Source organism: Danio aesculapii, chromosome 16 (genome assembly GCF_903798145.1).
Source record: "Danio aesculapii chromosome 16, fDanAes4.1, whole genome shotgun sequence".
Taxonomy (NCBI): domain Eukaryota; kingdom Metazoa; phylum Chordata; class Actinopteri; order Cypriniformes; family Danionidae; genus Danio; species Danio aesculapii.
Genome location: NC_079450.1, coordinates 37,548,720 through 37,572,996, shown reverse-complemented (window position 1 = coordinate 37,572,996; position 24,277 = coordinate 37,548,720). Strand labels below are relative to the sequence as shown.

At 35.3% G+C, this 24,277-nt stretch overlaps 1 protein-coding gene across 2 annotated transcripts in view; it reads left to right on the top strand.

Annotated features, from left to right (window-relative positions):
• The window catches only part of deptor (DEP domain containing MTOR-interacting protein), an 80,094-nt gene that overhangs the window by 34,760 nt on the left and 21,057 nt on the right, over nucleotides 1-24,277 (top strand). For both annotated transcript variants that reach the window (XM_056474876.1, XM_056474875.1), the window contains exons 6-7: nucleotides 8,798-8,980; nucleotides 13,014-13,151. In XM_056474876.1, the coding sequence (XP_056330851.1) occupies nucleotides 8,798-8,980; nucleotides 13,014-13,151 (321 nt within the window). The remainder of the gene's footprint in view (nucleotides 1-8,797; nucleotides 8,981-13,013; nucleotides 13,152-24,277) is intronic.

Here is a 24,277-nt window from a genome sequence, read left to right as displayed (position 1 = left end):
GCACACCACAGTTGAACAAAGGTTTGTGCCCTGACTTGTATTTACTTGACACTTTTGGAAAACAATAAGCAGATTATGACAGAACATTCTGGGAAATCTTCAGTTTTAAACCAACAGATCAGAGTAAAAAAAAGGAGTTGAATTCTTCCCTTTTCTGCCCGCGGCATTAGGGCAAAGGATACAGAGAAGATGAAAGGAGCAAAGAAAAGCAGGCTTTAAGTATTTCTGCTGTTTTGCCACTTCTGGCCCCTCTCAGTGTTCAGCTGTCAGCGGATCGGCCCCCCTGACATGACATTGCGTAACTGCCTGAATGTGTGGAGCTTGACTGGGAATTACACTGCAGTGTGTCGAGAAGTGTGTGTGTGTGTGTGTAAATCTGTTGTGTTTGTTTCACAGCCAGCAAGAGTTGCATTAAAAAAATGTGATCATGCTGCAAGTGAACTCATCCCCCCATCAGGCTTGACATGGCTGTGTTTTCCAGAAGCAGAGAGCATGTTTTTCTGTGTTTTAAATGCTTTTGTTTGTCTTTTGAACATTGCTCTGTGTGTTCAGATCAGTGTGTGGGAGTTTGGTTCAGGAGGTTGAACGGAGACTTAGTTTGGAGGGCTGAGTGTAAGAGCGCTCAAGTTTAGCATGAGTTAAGCTAAAGGAAATACTTGAGAGGTTGTTTACATGACACTGTTTGCAACTAAAAACAACTTTTGTGTGCGTGTTTTGGCCATTCATTTACCAACAACGGTCTTTTGGTGGCCCTTTTGTTTAAAACAATACCATTGTAACTACAAAAAATGGATTTTAACATTATGTCGTAAATGTGTATTAGGGCTGCACGATTCTGGCTAAAATAAGAATTGCGGTTTTTTTTTATAATTTTTTTTTTTTGCTGAAAGTCAAGATCACGATTTTCTCTCGATTTCTCATGATTTTCTCTTTACTCAGTTCAGAGAATATTTGGTCCCTCTCTAAACTGGGTAAAATTTACTCAACAGCAGAGTTAAAGTTACTGGGACAATGATGAGGTTAATTAAGAGATGATTGAGCACTGACAATGAAGTGCTCAATCATCTAAAAAGTGAAAGTACCTGCCCTCATTACGTGATGTTTTATAAACAAATTTCGGGAGAAGCATGCGCAGAAGTTTCAGTATCAAATACGTCATTGACAATTATTCTATTATCCAATCAGTTCTTGACCAAACCCCTATATACAGTATACCAAAGCTGTCTTATCTGCAGCATCTTACGACTTTAGCATCCCTCCACCACCCCGTCACCTCACCTCTTAAGCATTACAACCCCGGGGGGAGCGTTCTGGGGCCGGGCTAGATACTTCGCTCGAATCCCTATTCCTCTTTGTTTCCTGATAAGAGGAATAACTCGAGTTTGGGTGTCTTCCCCGAGCTCAGAGCCCTCTCCCCGGACAGCACGCCAAATACGGTTTATTCTGAAACTATTGCAAGTGTGAACTCGTGAAGTCACCAACGGACCTAGTTCAAAACCCAGGCAACATCACTACTGACGCAATGGGGCGGGTACTTTCACTTTTCACTGCAGCCCCTCCCTCACCTCTGCTCGTGTTCAAACCTAACTGAAATCGGCACGGTGTTTCTTATGGCGGGTTTTTATCCTTCATACATGTTGAGAGATCGATTTGATTGACTTGATTAGGGAATATGTCTTGACATAACCCACACAGATGTGACTTAGTAAAGTGTGAAGTCATGTATGACTTTAATTGTTGCATTCGTCTGATTGTAAATGCCCTCGTTATGAGTTAGAATTCATTAGAATACAATTAATCATAATTCTGAAGTTGAATTATTATGTTTGAGAAATATGCTTGCATTCTGTCATAGACAACATGTTTAGACCATTTTATTTCACTGGTTAAATGAGTCATTTGCCATTATCAGATTCCCTTTTGCATTATATTCAACATTATATACGCTAGAGTAGTTATTCTGACCCAGTAAACATTTATTTTCATACACTTTGTGTTCGCTATGAAAAAAAAAAAAAAGCATATTAAGTGCTTGTCAAAACAAAACTTTAAAATGCGTTATGATCACTTAAATGATGTGCGCTCTAGATTTCACTTTCACTGCCGAGTGTGGCAAATTATACTTTCCACGTGGTTTCCAAACCATAACTCACGAACAACAAACTGAACGTTTTTTACTATATTTACAGCCTATGCAAGTTCTGTTCACAAGTAGATGTCATTCGCAGGCATGCGGGCATCCTCTCAGTAGTAAACAAGCAGTGCGTCAGCTCATGTGTGATTTCGCGGCCATGAATACATCATTACATTAAGACGTGGTGATTTATACCTTATAAATACATTATGTGACACATTTAACACCATTTGGAGGTGTCCATGTTGCTGAGCAATGCATATAAAACAATGTGAAGACTTGTGTGTCTGCCTATATGCTTCTCCCAAACTTGAAAATATAATTGGCTGACTCATAGAGATTCTGGATTAAGATCATGTGGGGGGTTGAATCGAGATTGAGATCTTTTTCCGATTAGTCGTGCAGCCCTAATGTGTATTATATGTTCATTCTATAACATGGTGTTACTTTTCCTCTCTTGTATTTCTAAGGCTGTCTATTAAGAATACTTAGAGGGACCAAAATTACACCATATTTTACTCAACATCAAGTCATTTTCGGTTGATATTGTTCTTTTTTTGTCAGGTGAGCACAGTCGGAATAATTAAAAATGTTTTTTTCATGCTGTATAAGGGGCGGTTCACACAGAATGCATGTTTCCTTTTCAATGCACTAATTTTTTATTACTTTCTTCAATATAAACACACACGTGACAGACTTGTGTGAATGTTATGCTTGCATCTTTCATCTTTAAAGTAGCATGCAGATGATACAACTCAGATCAATTCACGTTTATTTCTATACCGCGTTTACAATGTTGATTGTGTTAAAGCATAACATTGAGCTTAACATAGAAGTTCAAGTAAAGTCCAGATTTTAGAGTTCAGAATAGTTCAGTTCAGTGTGGTTTAAATTTCACTGCTGAAACATGAGCACCGTGTTTTTAGATGCCTTGTCAAGTTAAACAATCTTCACCTTTTACACGCACAGTAGTGGTGCTCATCACCGTCAGTTCCAAAGCAGTGGACCAGTCAGAAGAACTTGGAGGTGGGGCAAGCATTACAAGTTTCTGTTAACAGGCGCTTAGTGTCTGTGCCTTGAGAAGAATAACCTTGTAATTTATGCTGCTCTTTTTTCAAACCATTTCGAGGCATTGTGTCCCAGATTATTAGAAGCAAAGACATATTGGGTGTGAATGTGCCCTAATGGTGTTGAATTGTGGCTTTTATTTTGAAGCTTCCAAAAGCGTCAATTATTCGCAAAATGAACCCAAATATTACCATAGAGTTAATTCATGTCTTATGTCAATTGTTTTTTGTAACAGACATATTTCTCATTTTTTAATTCATCTACTTAATTCACGACGGTATGACGTAAGATGTAAGACACGTGTACATGGCATTGTAAGAGTAATATACTGTATAAGATTATATAGTAACGCCAAGCCAACTAGTTTTCTTGTTCGTCAATGTCGTATACGTCAGTCGCGCATAACGGACATTCAGCCACCACCGGAAGTCAGTGATTGGGGTTTATCATTTAAGCATTATATGATAAATATTTTTGTTATAAAAACAAGTCAATCCGCTTCATGCGTTAACCCCCGAGCAGGCAGTGTATGGGTGCTTCTTCATACTCCTTTGGAAGCTTCAAAATAAAAGCCACTATTCAACACCATTATACAGGTATAATGGTGGATCAAATTTAAAACTTGTTTGACTGAGTTCTTCTGACAGGAAAACATCATATACACTGAGAATGACTTGAGGGAAAGTAAATGATGTGGTGTTTATAAACTGGTTTTCCTGGTTCGGAGTAAATTATAGGGTTATTTTCATTTTTGGGTAAACTATTACTTTCAATTTAAGATATTTTTGAGCTTGATATTGTGGAGGCCTAGACACCCTTGTTTAAAAGGGACATTTCAAGCTTTTGGCCTGACATGAATACTCCAGTGTTTTTAGCAAATTTGTAAATCTGTGTAAACAGGGATTATTTTGATGTGTCTCTCTTCTAGGGCTGTCAAAAGTATCCTCTTCAGTACCAATTGGTACAGAAATTTTAAAAACACCAATTTCCCGCTAGCTTTTGAGTGCTTTTGAGCAAGGTCTTAAACACCACTGATTGGCCATTGTGTTCAAATGCTCAAGAGCCAATCACTGTTATATATGTCAAGCGTGTGAACACAATGGCCAATCAGCAGTGTTTACAATCCTGCTCGGCACACTGAAATGTTAAGAGGGAAAGGGATGTCTTTAACATTTCAGTATTGTTTTGTACCAAGTCAGTAGTTTTGACATCCCCAACTATCTCTATGCAAAAAAAAACTGATTTGTCTTAATGTTGTTTTTATCTAAATGTACCCTAAATCAGAATTTGGTGAGAGTATGTGGTGAGAGTGAATGTGATGTCATGGCGGAGTTTGCGGAGATTCGCTTTGGATGCGTGCGACATGGTTTCGGCCGGCAGACCGCATGATTTTTTTTGAGACTCGAGTGAACAGTGCGTGCAGCGCCGCGTTTGATTTGAGTTGAATATGAAACACTCTGAAGAGATTTTGTCTGAAGCAGGTATGACTGTACAGACATATTTATAATTCGTGATCATAGAGATAACCAGATGATCAATAATTCTTGGCTAGAAATTGCAACAGAAAGGAGGAAAGGAGGAATTTGTTATTTGTTGACCATTATTGCCCTTTTAACTTAAGAAGAGGACAGCAACTAGCCAGACAGTTATGTGTAAATTGTGGTGTGGGCTAAATCTAAAAAAACATCTGCATTTTTAGTAAGTGTGCTTTTTTCATATTCTTATTCTTATTCTTGTCATAATAAAAAATAAATTTGTTGAGCAACACACGCAGTGTTGTGATTCATGTTTTAAAAAACTTTAATAGGTAAAACTGTCCGAGATATGATCAAAAGCAAGTAATGCATCAGAGTTTGATAAAAAAATCATGAATGTTTAACAAAAATCCTTATAATCATTAAAATAATTTATAAAAACAATAAAAATAATTTGTTTAAAAATATTGAATGATATTAATGACATGACGTAGTTCCGGAAACTTCCTACTTCTCTGTTTATCCGTCTGATTTTACGGTCAGTTTCTTTGGACTGCCCCCCTGTCATTTTAAAGAATATGGCGAATGCGGCGAGTATAAAAGCCTCATCAGTTTCGTGAGGTGCGCGCGCAGTCAGCGGAGGTGCGCGATGCGGCGCCAGGCGAAAGTATAAATCCAGCTTAACAGTGATGCTAAATAACTAATATCAAAATATCATAATATAATCCTTTTCTATGTTCTAGATAACTTAACACATGCTATGATTTATTTTTCACAAATTACTTATATAATGCAGTAAAGCTCAAGCAATCAAAACATTCACGATTGACATTTGAATATTTACATAGCTATTATGATAAATGAGAGCTATTTCAAGATGTTTCCAATTGTTTCAATAATTTGTCATTTCTGAATGAAATTATGTGACTTATACACCACTATAACTGTCATTTTTTTGACTCTTAACAAATGCAGTTTTTACCCAGTGTCTTGTTAACTAACAGTCAGGTGCAACTTCCCCCCCCCCCCAGTTTTTTCTGTGTTTTGGCCTCTGTCTCTTTAATATTATATTACAGTAGTTGTATGTTGTATAACAAGTTGTAATGTCCACAACACTTTGCTAAAAGGCAAATGACTGGCTGTGCGAGACCATGCACTGATAGTCAGACAATGAAAGAGTGTTTACCCAGCTCTGCTCTCTCCTACACACATTTATCTGCATTCCTTTACTCCACCAATCAAGTGCATCCACCATCCTGCATTGTCCATAACATATCCATTTGCCTTTGCAGCTTTTTAGAAAGAATTTATTAGTGTGTGTTAAAATATTGCACATCTGAGCACATATTAATGGTTGGAGGAATGTCATTTAACATTTTTCCCTGTTAAACGTCTTTGAAATATCACTGAAATTGAAGTAAATACCTTGTGATTAGAGGCATGGCTGAATAATTACACAGTAGAGCACTGAACATGGTAATAAAAATGGAAAGTTAATTCCCTCACATAAAACTAAAAGCTGGTTTTGAAGCACGATGACTCATGGAATCTTAGGCAAGAAAGGAGTATGGCTCTGATAGTCCTGCATAGGACTGTGGGATGGATTTACTCCTGCATGTTCTCCTCTTACACAATCATACTGTCACGTGCTTGGTCAAACTGGTTTTCCCTCAAAAAGGGGTTCTTGTTTGGCCACCATGCATGTCAGCCCCATTCTCTACTAATAAAATAAAATAAAATAAAATAAAATAAAATAAAATAAAATAAAATAAAATAAAATAAAATAAAATAAAATAAAATAAAATAAAATAAAATAAAATAAAATAAAATAAAATAAAATAAAATAAAATAATAAAATAAAATAAAAAATAAAACAAGACAAGACAAGACAAGACAAGACAAGAGGTGACGCAGTGGTGCAGTAGGTAGTGCTGTCACCTCACAGCATGAAGGTCACTGGTTCGAGCCTCGGCTGGGTCAGTTACTATTTCTGTGTGGAGTTCGCATGTTCTCCCCACGTTCGCGTGGGTTTCCTCCGGGTGCTCTGGTTTCCCCCAAAAGACATGCAGTCCAAAGACATGCAGTATATGTGAATTGGGTAAGGTAAAATTTTCAGTAGTGTATGTGTGTGAATGCGAGTGTATGGGTGTTTCTCAGAGATGGGTTGTGGCTGGAAGGGCATCCGCTGTGTAAAACATATGCTGGAAAAGTTGGCAGTTCATTCCGCTGTGGCGACCCCAGATTAATAAAAGGACTAAGCCGAAAAGAAAATGAATGAAAATAAAATAAAATAGTTTTGTATTTTCATTCATTAACTTGCTTGACAGGCCACAAATTTATTTGCAGTAAATTGTCAAATGATCTCCTCTCTTCAAAGCATCATTTTTGGGTGGTGGACTGCTTTAGGGCATTAGAATTCATCTTGATTTAAAGAGCATGCAAGGACAAAAGAAGACAAAACCTCAGAATTCACTAATAATAAACTAAAACAGTATCACATGTTGGTGTTAATCCTTATACAGTAATGCTTTTTAGATATTATCTTCATATTTTTCACACTTAATGTGAACTAGCCTTAAAAGAACACTCCACTTTTTTTGAAAATAGGCTGATTGTACAAGTTCTCTATAGTTAAACAGTTGCGTTTTCCATTCAGCTGATTTCTGTGTCTGGCAGGAGCCCTTTTAGCTTAGCTTAGCATAGATAATTGAATCGGATTAGACCATTAGCATCTCACTCAAAAATGAGCAAAGAATTTTGAGAATTTTAAGACTGACCTACATTTGCACTCCCTGTGCAAGTATGGTGTTTACATTGGAAGTTTAGTAGCAGGGGACTATTTTCAGTAGGGATGCACCGATACCATTTTTTTTATCGAGTATCGACTGATACAGATCCCATCCCGATACTTTTTAAAAAACATAATACTGTTTTTATAGTTAAATAACACACCTATAGACCTACTGTACGGCACAATCTAACTAAAAACATGACGCTTGCTGTAAACTACATTATTTGAGAATTCGTTATGACATTGATCTGCTGTGGTCCAGCTTATGTTTATGGCGATGGTGGTAATTGGTAATAAGTGTGAAATAAGTAAAAGGGGGTGGTGGGGGGGGGGGGGGGGGTGGCGATCATAAGCGGTGAATAGGTGGATGGGGTGCTGGAGGGGTTGGTGATCATAAGACTGTAATAAGTAAAGAGCGAGGTGGGGGGTTTGTGGGGGTGGGTGGACGTCATGTGTAAGAAAATGGATTTGTGGCATGAGAATACTGCCAAGTGAAGTTTCACAAACTAATTTCGAGAGGAGCTTGTGATATAATTGAGTGCAGCTGGTCTCTTATCTACAATCATTAGTTAGTCAATCAGATTATTCCGAACTCACTATAAGTAGCCTAGCAAAAAATACTCCCTTATCTTCGTTTTCCAAAGTAACCCCCCATCCACCCCTTCTCCCCCTTTCTTCCTTTATCACCTGATCTCATACTCCCTTTATATGCTCAATCGACCAGGCGGAAGCCCTGGGCTCAATTATCTCCGACCTCAGGGTTCTCTCCCGGTACAGCATGCCAAACCTGCTAATAGCGTCAAGCAATATCTAAGTGTGAACTCTTGAGTTGCATGAGTGCGTGAGAGTTGGCAGCCCTACATATATCGGCCTAAAAAATAGCAACTTTTTTATTTGTCTTCAGTCTTAGTACACAATGTGTAACTACAGAAGAGTCAAGCATTAAATAGGAAAATGATCGAAAATGATCGAGATGCTAATGGTATAATCTGATTTAATAATCTATGCTAAGCTAAACTAAGCTAAGCTAAAGTGCTCCCGCTAGACCTGGAGATCAGCTAAATAGATTGAAAAATGGTAAAACTCTGGAAGATATGTCGAATGTTTAAAAAGTGGAGTGTTCCTTTAAATAACAAAGAATTGCATATATCAGTATTTTTACAGCTTATATACAGCTTCAAATGTTAATATTGTGATGAGTTTAGCATTTTTTTTTTGTCTTTCACTTCTAGATTTCTTACCACTGCGGCTTGACAGGTCACGTCTTTAATTCCAGTGAACTGACATATGACCTCCTCTCTTAATGCATTTCTCTTTCTTCCCCTGTAGTTTCTAACAAGCACCATTTTGTGGATGGCGGCCTGCTTTACCAGTTCAAGATGAATTTCCGGCGACGGCGGCGGCTGATTGAGCTGTTGAACGAGCGCTGCCGCAGTATCCCGGAGAACCACGACAGCCCTTTCTGTCTGCGCAAACAGGGCTCTGAAGGGGGAAACACCAGCTTCCTCTCAGGTCAGTCCACATCTTCATGAAGGAACACCAATTGATTTTTTAGACTAAGTGGACAGATTTACAGGTGGTTTACAGAGAATTAATGTATGGATCCGTTGGTTAATTAGCTGTTGATGCAGTGCTTATGTAGTTAATGAAGGTAAGATAATCTAAATTAATGCTGTAGTGTTGAAAGCTGCTGAAATCATAAACCTAACAAACGAATGTAGTGAAATAATGCATCGTCTGTGAGAATCGTGTTCAATTTAAAGTGTCATATTTCTGCACAAGCATCTAATCAGCTGACAGGAGATTTACTGGTGTACATATTTTAAGCAATATTAAATGTAATATAAAAACATAATAAATAATATTTTTAAAAATATTTAGTTGAAGTCAGAATTATTAGCCCCCCTTTGATTAAAAAAAATCCTAAATGATGTTTAACAGAGAAAGGAAATTTTAACTGTATGTCTGATAAAAAAAAAATTCTTCTGGAGAAAGTCTTATTTGTTTTATTTTGGCTAGAATAAAAGCTAAATTTAAATTTTTTTTGAAAACCATTTTAAGGTCAAAATGATTAGCCCCTTTAAGCTCTATTTTTTCGAAAGTCTACATAACAAACCATCATAATACACTAACTTGCCTAATTACCCTAACCTGCCTAGTTAACCTAGTTTAACCTAAGACTTTAAATGTCACTTCAAGCTGTAATGAGGTAGAAAATATCTAGTAAAATATTATTTACTGTCATCATGGCAAAGATAAAAGAAATCAGTTATTAGAAATGAGTTATTAAAACTATTATGTTTAGAAATGTGCTGAAAAAATCTTCTCTTCGTTTAACAGAAATTGGGGAAACAATAAACAGAGGGGGGCTAATAATTCAGGGGGTTTAATAATTCTGGCTTCAACTGTATATATAAAAATGATGATTTTTAAAATTTAAGAATATGTCAAACAATGCATTGTACATTTTAAAATATATTTGATATTCAGATTTTTTTTTTTGTATAAATAACATTATAAACATAAATAACATATATATATTTAATCATTTTTTAAATAATATTAATCATTTTAAGTTATCATTTTATGCATAATGTGTAATGCGTTTGTAATATTTCAATAAGTAATAAAAATGTATTTCATGCAGAAATTTTAATGTTAATTTACAAGCATTTATCTTAAATTATAATAATATAATATTATTTCATAATATTTGTTTTTTTAAGTAGTATTTTACTATATTTTTGAGCACATAAATGTAGACTTGTTGAGCTAAAGATATTTCTTTCAAGAAAAAAAAGTCATAAGTAAAAAATAATTCAAAGTATAAAATAAAAGGGCATCACAATCCACTCCACTGATAAAGGGATACTTAAACAGCTCAAAAAAAAAAATAAAAACGATAGCATTGGAATCACTTTCAAAATGACCTTTTCCAGCATATTAATAAAAAAAACTTTGGATGCATTTACAATACATGGATTTAAGTGACTCAGTTCAGATTCTTTACTCCATTCTTTACACCATGTGGCACAGATCAGATATGCCCCATGTACGTGTAAGCAAGAAAAAATCCCATGGATATACATTTACTCAAATCAGATTAAGGCCTTGTTCATATGTGGAAATGTATCCAATATGAATCGGATCCGTGTCCGTGTGTCTGCAGAGTAAGCAGTTAGACTGGATTTTTACCTGTCAATGCGAGTAGTGCATTATTAAAAACCATAGGGAATGACGTCAAGTCTGATGCTTTTTAATTTCAGAACTTCAGCAGAGTCGCAAACCTTAAATCTTATACACGAGGACTAAAACAGCTATATTGTCATGTAGCACAAGTATTTAAGCATGATTATTGAGAGAGAGAGAGCGCAATATCCGGCATGTAAACAATATAAACTAATATAAAACTGTGGCATATATCACGTGCATAAATCACACCATGGAAATTACATTAAAATGCCTACTGGTTTAAAAAGGACTAGATTAGCTGTCAGTCAGCGCCTGCTATTTTTTTCAGTGTCATTGCGCCTTTGCCGTTGCTGTGTAAATGCAGACAATCAGCTATGAGTCACTTTTAAAAGCTGATGTAAGCTGGTCATCAAAAAATCGGATACAGGCAACAAATCGGAATTGACCATCAAGATTTGCAGTGTAAATGCACTGTTTGATAGCCAATCAGAATCCATCAGCATTTAAAGCGACTGATGTCAATTTTATATTTGTAGTTATCATTCTTAACATGAACAACCTAACTCACAATGAGTTGCATTTATCAGTATTTTCTAACAGATGAGTACAGGATTGAATTGTACTCTCTTTCAGTGCACAGCCATTTATCATCATTGACAATTTGATATTTCAATGATCTCACATCCTGTTAATGCTCAAATATGAAAGTGTTGTAGTTTCACAGGTTTGTCCAGATCTCCTTGGTAAAGTCTGCTGGATCTGTCATATCATCTGCTTTTTGTATCGAAAGTATGCGAAAGGTCAACAAGCAAGTAAATATTTTTGCCCTTTTATGCAATTATTTTATAGTTATTTTGTTACTTATATACAAGAGATCATATATTTAACCTCTATTTTCCAGTACTGCTTCTGTTGCAGAATAGGTTCAGGCTCTAGTGTTTTGAAACAAATTGCTTTGCTAAAAAAAGCTCCAGCATCGCCATTTTTACGTTAAGTAATGTGTGAAGCTGTTTTAGAGCGTTTTTCAGTATCACACCGTCATGAGTCAGTAGAGGAAATGATCTCAGTGTGTCTCGATACTGAATCTCTCTGGTTCCTCTTGGAAGAGCTAAATAAATTATGAACTCATTTTTCATGGGATTGATTTGTGTGTACTGTGTGTACAAAATAATGTGTATTAGGAACATCGTTACCCAAACAATGTGTTCTGTACTAGGGTTAAAGTCTTTGTAAAGAGGCTTTTAAACAAAAAAGAAATAAGATGTAATCATATTATATTTATTTATAGTAAACATTACAACCTTGAACAGTTTATAATATATATAATTTATTATTAGGCCAATTACAGGAGTCAGAAAATGTGAAAATCCATATTTATGTGAAATAAGCACATGCCTGCATAAAAAAAAAATCAGACACTAAATTAGTGTCAATTCCGGCACTAGGTTTCATTGAGAGTAGAGGAATCCCCATCCCTAATTCAGAGTATAATTAAGTTAATTAAATTAAACATTTGATATTTGATAGTGTGCATAGAGTTCAACACAGGATTGTTTCATCCTTTCCCACTGTTTGCGAAATTTTTCTAACAGCATGACCCAAAAAAGGTGCATACAATATATATATAGTTATTTTGTATTTTTAATGTTACATATCACAAAGAATTCAGGTGCAAAAACCTCTAAATGCTGTCTGAAATATTCTGCTAAAGTGGACATTTTTCTGTAGCTCATGTGTGTGTGTTCAGTAAATCCACTTTTATAGTAATTCTTTGCATTGCCTTTAAAGTGAAATAACTGAACACAAACATAGGATATTGAGAAAAATGCTCATTTTAGAACAACATTTCAGACGATACTTTGGCTGCATTTACACTGCACTGTTCAAGTGACTCAATTCCGTTTTTTTTCCTTTTTTTCCGTTTTTAAAGTTGAATATTAATACATTTACATTAATACATAGATTTTCTTTGTGCCACTCCTAGTAACTCTTCTTCTTTTTTTTAATTGGAAAGAGTTTATCTTTTAATGGTGGATTAGTGTTTGGTTGTAGCAGTTATAAAAAACAAGACGTTTATGACACGTCTGTTCAGCTAGATAAACTGTTTGGCCTTATGATGTCATTTGCCATATCGCATCAACAGCGACATGTGAGGCCTGCCTCTTGACTGTTATTTCAGTTAGTGAGTATACATAAAAAAGAATGTTTACATACCATAACACTATCTACTCAGATCTTGCATGGTAGTTGTTTTTCAGCAGGCAGAAGTGTTTGCTGTTCTCACTCTCTCACTTCCTCTTACCCACTCTCTATCTAACCTCACTGTTGTCTTTCTCAATGTGCTTCCCCTCAGTAAGCCCCACTAAAGAGATAAAGGTGGTGTCGGCGGTGCGGCGGAGCAGCATGAGCAGTAGCTGTGGTAGCAGCGGATACTACAGCAGCAGCCCCACACTCAGCAGCAGCCCGCCTGTTCTCTGCAACCCCAAATCAGGTAAGAGCACCGGCCACAAACACATGAACTCCCTGAAAGCACACACACTTTGCAGAGATGTCTTTTTTAAGTATGTGTTTACATCTGGAAGACATATTACCTCTATGCCACTAGGCATGTGCCGGTATCACATTTTCATGCTGCGATTAATTGATTGAGCTTTTATCACGGTATACGGTATTATCACGATATTGTAATTTTACCAGAGAAACTTCAGTTTCGTCAACTTAGTAACTTTAATAACTTTTTAATTAACTAAAAGTACTTCAAACATTTAAATACAAATAAATATAAATAAAACAATATAAAAGTAAACTTGAGCAATTATATCAAAGTGAATGCGCAAAGGGAAACCGTCTTTAATCAGCAATCGTGGAATGAACTGCCAACTATTCCAGCATGTTTTATGCAGCAGATGCCTTTCCAGCCACAACCCAATATTGGAAATCACCCATACACACTCATTCACACACACTCATACACTACAGTCAATTTAGCTTATTCAATACACTATTCACTCAGCCTATATTCAATAATAAACATAACAAAAACTGCCTGCTAATGCATGGGTAAATCTTCAAAGGGAACAGTGTTACATTTTAACCTTTCACCTCATCCTGCTTGCTGTTTCACTATCTAAACAATGAAAACATAATATAAGTCAAATTTGTTTCATTTTGATATTTGATTTACACTGTCTCTTTTGCAGAATATCAGTTTTAATAACCAATAATGGCCATTATAACAGTATAACGTACATTAAATTTAAACGATAAAGGTAAGCAATCATTCAATGTGCAGAATCAGTGTATGTGGTTACATAAATTAATATATTAGCTTATCTTTGCACTCAGCCAAAACAGTTAACTGAGAACAAGTGATTCAAAAGACATAAGAATTGTTAGATAGAGACAACAAGATGAATTCAATATCACGTTTAACAACTATAGTGAGATGAAATCATCCAGCAGATGAACTGTCTGACATGCACTATACTCTCATCTGGGGTTTATGCTTACCCGCTGAACTAGTGGCTGCAGCTCTGGGCAGAGAGAGTGTGGTCACGTGATTTGCGTTTTTAGCCGTGTACTAGAATGAACAGAGAACTTTTCAGAATCGCTAAATGAAACGCCGGTGTATTTCCCGTGATTTCTCTGCGCCTCCCTTGCGTTTCTTCTGTCTGACTCTCGACTATTTTGACAAATACACACAGACGACGCACGCTCACACGGAGTCCAAAATAGGAGTTTGTGATTGGGCCAGCCCAATGTCAATACCGAAAAGAGCCAATGGGCTGCACAGTGTCACATGGGCCGGCCCGGTCTGTCTGTCCGGGAAAAAAAGCATCTACTTTCAGAGAGTCACAGATCACAGCAGCGTCAATCAATAAGGCAGAAAAAAACGATAGGCTGCTAAGCCTTTTATGGGCCGATCAAATCATAAGACGATGATCAGCCCGGCCCAAAAAGTACGTCGGCCCACCGCGAAAGTGCCCGGTCTGCCAGATGGCAAGTCCGCCCCTGCGTGTGAGGATTATCGCGCGGTGGCAGCGGCGCCGCGCACACAGGGCTTCTACATGTGGGGATTGTTTACATCAGAGTGCGCATCAGTTCTGCGCAGCATATACGCAGTGTTTCTTCAAGCGGTTGATGGAAAATAAGCTAAGGCGCGTTCTAAGAATATAAATTCGGATCTATTATTTTTCACGGTATTTTGAAGTGCCCGCGATAACAATATCGTGCATATTCATTACCGTGATTTATCGCATTACCGAATACCGGCACAAGCCTATATGCCACATCCTCTGTTGGATGCATTTAAAATATACCTTTAAAGAGTTAGTTTACCCAAGAATGTAAATTCTGTTTTTAATTAGTCAGCCTCACATTGTTTCAATCCCTTTAGACGTTCGGAACTCAAATTAAGATATTTTAGATGAAATCCTGGAGCTCTCTCATCCTCCATAGACAGCAAAAGCAAAAACATTGTCAAAACATTCATTGTGACTTCCATGGTTCATAGGGAAAATGGCTTTGCTTACCTATATTGAATTTAAATGGCCTCTTCACCAGTAAAAAAACTTGTGTATGAGTGACACTGTGATGTGAGATACATATTTTACCATGCTGTCAGTCCATTTGATTCCTCTGTGCATACTTAAGAGGAACTTACTCTACTTACCCATATTTAAGAACAGTATGGAGGAAGACCAGTCAGCTGACAGGAAACAGGAAACGATATACAGAGATCAGAGATTTTCTTACAATAGGGAGATGACAATGACTTACCATTGGGAAAAATATAGCGCTAAATTGGTCACGTGAAGTATGTCATAGCCAATCATATAGTGGCTTTTGATGTTCCTTCCTGCATACTGCTATAAAGGCAGCATTAGCATTAGCTGTTATGCTTTTTAGGCTAATGATTCAGGCTTTCCTTCAATGGGCTTTGAGGCAGCATGGCTAACACAAGAGGGCTACTAACAGCTTCCAAATGTTTCTGTACTGTGGATTTTTTTTCTTTGTTAGTACATACCTTTTCACAATATTCTTGCAAGCATATGTATTCTATGTTTTGGATTGTTAATACACTCAGGAACTTTTACAGCACAGGTTGATTTTCTTTAGGGTATAGTGCATTGAACTGTATGTTTTCAACAGACTGAGCATCTTGCTTTATTGTGTTGTTTTAAACAGCAGTGAATGTTTGTGAATACACTTTTCCTAGCATAGTTACTTTTGTGTCGTTCTTTTAACACTTACAAACATCCCACACAACTAAATCTTACCGATTTTGAACGTTGTTATCTTCTGGTGAGGCTGAACGTTATATACAGTATAGATGTACTGTGCTTCACCATAATAAAGCCACAGAGGCATTATGAAAATAAATAAATCGTAATGTTTGATGACTGAACTAAAAAGTATTTATACTGAAACAGATTTAGTGTTGTGATTAATGAGCAGGCCCTGTCTAGGCTTAGGAAGGGCTTTCTTGAGGGCTAGGTGAGGGCTGCCCATGCAGGAACCAACATTTTGCCAGTGATCAAAGTCTCAAATAGATATATGCCGGTATTTAATAATCAAAAGTATTGTGATAATTATATTGCGTTGTATTTGCAGTGATTTATTTTGAATGTAGTTGCTAACGTTGTTACATTGTAAATACTGTCATTACATGTATTTACATTGTAGTTACATCCAAAATAATATTTATGAACGTACATTTTTTTGTATATTGCATGTACAGTAATTGGTTATCTATAGTTGTGTACGTAAATATTAAAATTACATTTTTTTGGGATGTAATTACTATGTGATAACGTTGTATTTACATTGTTATAACATTGTATTTACATTGTTATTACATTGTATTTACTTTGTTATTACATCACAATTACTACATTGACAACATTGTAATTACATTGTTTTAACGTTGTTATATGTAACTACAAACATTTATCTTGTATGTAATTGCTAAGTCGCGACATTGTAAATACTGTCAGTACAAGTATTTAAATTGTAGTTACATCCAAAATGTTTATAAACGTAAATAGTTCTTTGTAAATTGCATGTACAATATTTTTTCCTATATAGTTGTATACGTAAATATACACAGTACACATGTAATTGCAAACTTAATTACTATGTCATTACATTGTAATTACATTGCTATGGCCTTGTAATTACATCCAAGATAATATTTATATTCTAAAATGTTTCTTTGTATATTCCATGTATAGTGTTTGTGTATTTATATGTAAATATATGAAGTACATATGTGACTTTTTTGGATGTAATTACTATGTGATAACATTGTAATTATGTTGTCATAACATTGTAATTATATTGTTATAACATTGTTATCACTTCTTTTTTATAACAATGTAATTACATTGTTTTAGCATTGTAATATGTAATTACAAACATTTATCTTGGATGTAATTACTATGTTGTTACATTGTAAATACTGTCATTACATGTAATTACTTTGTAGTTACATCCAAAATAATATTTATAAACTAAAAATTTTCTTTGTATATTGCATGTGCAGTATTTGTTTATAGTTTATATTGTCTATAGTATAAGTGAATATACACAGTACACATGTAATTACAAACTTTTATCTTGTGTTCAGTTACTGTCGCTTCATTGTAGTTACTATGTCATTACATGTAATTACATTTTATTACACTGTAATTGCATCCAAGATAATATTTATAAACAAATTTTTATATTTCAAGTGCTGTATTTGTGTATTTATATGAAAATATACACAGTACATATGTAATTAAAAGCTTTTTATTTTGTTCTATTTTATCTGCCAAATAGAACCTTATAATTCCAAGTGGAAAATGACTTTTTAGAATCAGAAGGTTCTATCTGCATTTGCTCTGTTTTTTATAACCCTAAATTTGCAATTTTAAGAGAATTTTAATAATTTACATTTAAAGTTCCATTTACATTTAAGGTCTCTGTCATGTTAATCTGTGAAAGAGAACTGTTACGTGCATATTGTTTGTTATATGAAATGCATAAACTCAATATGCATAAAGCTCAATATCTCAAAATCATTTAGAACACAGACAGACCCCTAAAATTCTAAGGCTATGAAATATTAAGATACTAACTCCAATTAATCTGGCTTTTATCATAAAGTGAATTTATTGTAAAGTGTTACCTATTGTACTTATGTAATCATTTTAAATCTAAATGTGACTGAAACATTTCTCTACTTTATATATACTTCTGTATATGCCCTTATGCTAACCCTAAGTGGGTCCATTAAGAACCAGAACAGGCATGTTTGCAGAGCACACATTTTAAAGATGTTTATCAGCAGTTGTCCTCCAGACCAAACAGTCTATAAAATACATCTAGCAGATGTTCATGTGCTATCTGGACTCAATCACATATTTCAGTGTGTGTGTGTGTGTGTGTGTGTGTGTGTGTGTGTGTGTGTGTGTGTGTGTGTGTGTGCGTGTGTGTGTGTGTGTGTGTGTGTGTGTGTGTGTGTGTGTAATACAATAATATATAACAGCTTTGAATAAGCACATTGAATTTGTTTAGAGCTCTTGCTGCCTTTTCTAAAACTGTGAATAAATCAGCTTTAGCATAAGCAATAATATTCTTACTTGGTCTCAATTTAAAATGTTTTGTTTTTCCAAACTGTTCTACAAATGACAAAAGGGTTTTGTTTAAACCCCCACCCCCCACCAAAAATAAATAAATAAAATGAATAATTTCTCACCCTCATGTTGTTGCAAATCCCAGAAATCTTTATACATTTTCAGAACACAAATAAAACAAATTTTGTTCCCTCATCTTCCATAGATGGCAATGTTCTTGACGCATTAAAATTTAGTGGTTTAATCTGAATATAATTAAGCTTTAAGAATACTTTTCATTCATTCATTCATTCATTCATTCATTCATTCATTCATTCATTCATTTATTCATTCATTCATTTTCTTTTCGGCTTATTCTCTTTATTAATCAAGGGTTGCCACAGCGGAATGAACCGCTAACTTATCTAGCTTATGCTTTACGCAGTGGATGCCCTTCCAGCTGCAACCCATCACTGGGAAACACCCATACACTCTCATTCACACACATACACTACGGGCAATTTAGCTTACCCAATTCACCTGTACTACATGTCTTTGGACTTGTGGGGGAAACCGGAGCACCCTTATTCAACAGCTGTCCCAAAAGTTGGCCCATGGTAACCTTTGATTTGGCCCACCATCCCATCTGAGAAGAGAGGGAGAAGGTTGGGGCGAATGCCTTTAACAGAGTTCGTCATTTCTAATTGAACATAACCTTTTGTTTATTTCTTTCTGTCATTTATTGAGCTACATGAAAGCAAACTGAAATTAAATGTTTGAATTAAATGTTGAGCGTAAATCAGATTTTTAAGAATAGAAATGCTGTCACTCGAAGATAGAGGACAATGCACAAGACAACGATGAGCAAATCAATGGAAAAGTTCATTATAGAATGTAAAAATAAAAATTTATATATATATATATATATATATATATATATATATATATATATATATATATATATTTAATTATTAATACAATTAAAGTATTTTTTCTATGTATTTAAAAATCTTAATAAATTAGGAAATTACCATGTGAATACCATGGCAACTTTAATGTAAAAGTTTGGTATACTTACCTTCGGCCCACCACCCTCAATCAAGTTAGGGTTTTGGCCCTTCATAAAAAGTTTGGCCACTCCTGGTATAGGGCATGCATTCATATCCTGTGCTTGGTCACACCTCTGATGTATTACTGCAGATGCGAATGTGCTTTGTTTTAAACAGAGGAAGTCATGCATGGGCACTGCACAGTGCTCATGAACGTGTGGCTATATACTAACACTGAGGAAAAGAAACTGTTAAATAAAGCCTTTATTTTGATTTTATGTGTGCACAAAAGCACACTCTTAGCTTGAAATTATTCATGTGGAATCACTGAATGCATATGGTTTGTTTTGCGAATCTTTGGCATTTTTTTTCTATATTTTGGACTTGGAGATCTTTCTGTCTATGGAGAATGGGTTCTCAGATTTCAGCTGAAGTTTCTTTACTTATTCCAGAGATGAATAAAGGTCTCAGTGGTTTGAAACAACATGAGGGTGAGTAATTAATAACAATTGAAGTTTTTGGGTGAACTACTGTAACACTTTAACAAAGAAACCCAAACATATATGCTAATTTGAATATCTGAACATAAATAAGTACACTGATTATTTTTAAATAAGCAAAATAAACTGGCTTTGATTTATTTTTATACAGTTTTTATCTTAACCTTCATTAGCATTAGTTTACTTTGTTAGCATTAGATTTAGCTCTTATTTTAGCCATTTTGTCTTTGTTTTTATGGTTGTATAACATGGCCTTATTTTAAATGGAGCCTCAAATAACTGATGACCTAATTATATTCAAGGATGCCAAACATAAATTAATTAGTATATGTCAGCATAAAAAAAAAAAACATTATTTTAGGCAAATCAGGTTCATTTTAAAATCTTGTTGTCTTCAAGTCCTTAAATCTTTAGGTTTATAAAGGCTAGCGTTAGCACATATTTTTTACACCATCTCTCCTCTGCTTTCACAATTAACATGGCCTTTAAAATGCTTTATAGCTCCAAAATGCACCACAGACAACTTACTGGCAGGCCCCAATTATATTTGTTACCATGGCTGTTACCTTCACATTAACATTAGCATAGCTTGTTAATGCTACCTTTATCCCTTTTTTATACATTTGTTTAAGGTTAAATAACATGACGTCATTTTAGTATTTCCATAATTCTTTTTTTCCCCAAGCAGAAGACATCTAACTGCTCAAAGTCCGCAGACTTTGTGTATTTCAATATAAAAAATTACACTCATAACCTTTAAGTAAGCACGTAGGGTCAGTTTTAGTTGCTCATAGTCATTTTAGCTCCAAAACTGCATGTTTCTTAGGCTTATGCAGTTGCTAATATCCTGCTCATAGACATATTTGTGAACACTAACATAAAACATACAGTAACACACATATAAGCAAATCAGGTCCATTTTGATTTGTTATCGTCTTTAAGCTTCTAAATCTTAAAAGTAACATCAACATACCTTGCTAGCATTAGCTTTATAACGTATTTTTACTTCATTTCTGCTTTGTTTTTGTTAGTTAAATAATATGGTCTCAGTTTAAAATGTCTTTCTCAAGCCGCAGACTACTCACTGAGATTCCCTAAATCATACCCTGTTCTTTGCATCTCTTTGGCTTTCACAATGATGAATTACTAAGGAGATCTTCCTCCCAGTTTTGTTTGTGGTGTGTTATGTTCCTTTAGCAGAACATGCTGTGTAGAGAGACACAGTAGATGTCTTCTATATTTCATAAGAGCTGTGAGTGGGTCAGAGGGTTTGTGTGTTTGTGTGCTTTCGGGCTATAAAGCCACATCAGCCAGTTCCACCCCTGTTCCGTTTGGCCTTCCTTCACTATAATTGTGCTTGTTGACAGTAACTCTAAGAGGCATCGGCCATGTAGTTCCCATGAATTTCTTCACCCTTCTGACAGGGCTTCTCCATATTAACTTGCACTAACAGAATGAGTTAATATAGTATTTTTCAAAATAATAGTTCACTAGGGATGGAACTATTCACCTGACTCACGATTCAATACGATTCACGATGCTATAATTCACGATTTAGTCATGATTTAAAAAAAAAAAATTTTTAAAACAAGTTTTAGGTGGAGAGCCCTTTGTTTTTTCTTAAATGCTGCACATTTTTTGCAAAATATAATATAGTTTCTGTCATAACTAAATTGCTAACAACAATACAAACTAAAGACTCATTAAGACTCATACTGTGACTGCTTAATACGATCCAACCACATTTGTTAATTGGGAAGATGGAACAGCTGAACATAAACCCATGCATATGCAAATGGTATCTCTCATTTTTAACAAACAGAACTCAGGTTGTAAAGGTTAAAAATATCTGTTCAGATGAAAAGAGCAGTAGTACTGGGGTTCCACAAGGCTGTGTCAGTTCACCCATTCTTTTTACACTTTTTACAAATGGATGTTCAAGTAAGCATTCACAGAATTTTATTTTTAAATATTCCGATGACACAGCCATACTAAGTTTACTGTATGAGAATGATGATATTGGTGTTATCTTCGTTGAGTGGTGTGATAGAAATAAGCTAAAAATAAATACTAAGAAAACAGAAGAGATGGTATTTGACCCAAAATGTATAGGTGACCATCGTCAAGTGGTTGTACATGACCATCCTATTATTCAGTCAGAAACTTATAAGTAATTGGGCATTTACATCGACAGTTCTTTCACATGGAAAACACACATTGAGTGGGTTTGTTCTCGTTTACACCAGACCAGAGATTGTATTTTTTGCGGAGGTTGCGTCTTTTTGGAGTTAACAAGAAACTCATGATGTTGTTTTATAAAGCAGTTCTTGAAAGCATTGTCAGGTATGGTATCACAGTGTGGTTTGGCAACCTATCTGTTCAGTGTAAATCTAAATTGATGCATCTCTTAAAGACAGCTTGGAAAATTGTTGGGCATGATGAATATTTGAATCCTCGAGTTTTATATGAGAATTGTGTCCTCAATCAGGTGGAAAGGATTGTAAACGATCCAACTCATTTTTTGTTTCCTCATTACGAACTGCTTCCCTCTGGTAGTAGATATAGAGTCCCAAAGTGTAGGTTAAACCGTTATAAGAAATCCTTTGTACCTGTATCAGTGGGTTTATTTAATAAGAGTCTATCTTAATTACCATTATTTTGTAACTGTTGTATTTTGTATTGTTTTTATTGCTTGTTTTAAGTGAATGTCTGCAGCAATATGGCGATGCCCATAACAAATTTCCTGTCAAGGACAATAAAGTTTTACTACTACTACTACTACTACTACTACTACTACTACTACTACTACTACTAAACAAACTAAAACTGTGACTGCTGGGATTTTACATTTTTAAAAGAAATATCAGCATATCTATGTTTTCCGGTATAAACTGAGCACATTTACAATGTCCTCTGCTGATGAGAAAATTCTTTCACAGGGGACTGAGATGGCTGGTGTGGAGAGGAAAGCCTTTCCTAAGTAAGAGAGTAGTGTGTACAGAGGTGGTCAATAGGTCTTCTGTTCAATGGGACTGGTTACTGGCATAAAATACTGATTATAAAATTACTAATTATAAAGTAGAATAGAGACAGGAGTTAAACATGATTATGAAGGTGAATAATTAATATTATTAATATATTAAAATTCAATAATAATAATAATAAAAAAATATTAAAATATGTATAAACTAATTTGGAAAGCAGAGGGTAAAAATAATCTAATACCGGCTTCTGTAACAGAACAACTTTCTCTTTTAGTGTAAAAAAAACATCACCACATTTTCGCTATGAAAACACTGATGCACCGTATGATCTCCATAGCACTCGTTGAAGCAAGCGGAGCTGCAAATCATCCGCTCCACGTGGTTTGGATTATTAATATTTTTTTGCATATAGACATCTGTGACAGTAGTTTTTCACTGTGCTGAAGGTTTATGATCATCATATTCGTTGTTCTGTTAGTTTAAGTAAAGGTCTTTTTGCGGTATTTGCACACAGTTTGTGTTTGTCTGACGCACTTCACCGCTGTCATTTTACTCTGCTGCTCCACCGCTGATGTGCAGATAAAGCGAGATTGCGCCTGTAAACACAGCATCCCCTCTGTTACCCCTATAGTTCACACAGAACATAACTAGTTGAGGACAAAACTAAAGCTCATATACTTCAGTTTCGATGCAAACGTTTATGTGCACAGTTCAATACCTACTGTAGTAATATATTTAATAGTGTTGCATACACAGAGGTCATCACTGAAATGTTTCATCCTTGTCAGTGTTTACAATATTTCACTAACAGCAGGGGCAATTAAAAAGTTGCATGCATTGATATCAAATCTAAAAAATTTTCTACATAGAATATCTTATCATGCAGAAACAAACACTTGCAATCCATGCTTCTTATATTTTGAAGCATCCGTCTTTGGAATGCAAAATTGAATCTGTGTTTTTGGGTTTTGTCTTACTGGATATTTTTTAAGAGAGCATTTAGATATATAAGTTTAAGTTATGTGATTGTAAAAGCAAAAAGGAGTGTTGCACAGTAAATTGTTGAGGCTGACAATGCTGAACAATGCTGTAATCAAAGGTAACAGAAATTCTGCTAGTATTATTTTCTTCATGTTTAGATCTTGTAATACTTTAAGATAGAGTTCTAGTGTTTTTGTAGCGTGCATTTGCCTAATCAATCTATACTTATGTCACTGATAGTTTCTATTGTACTATTAGACCAGGGATGGGCAAACTTGATCCTCGAGGGCCGGTGTCTCTGCAGAGTTTTGCTCCAACACTAACCAAACACACCTGAACACACTAATCAGTGTCGTCAAGATAACTAGAAAGCTACAAGCAGGTGTGTTTGATTAGGATTGGAGCAAAACTAAGGACACCGGGCCTCCAGGATCAAGTTTGCCCAACCCTGGGTTAGACTGTACAGTACTTTGAAATAGGAGTTAATTTAGTTTCTATAACACAT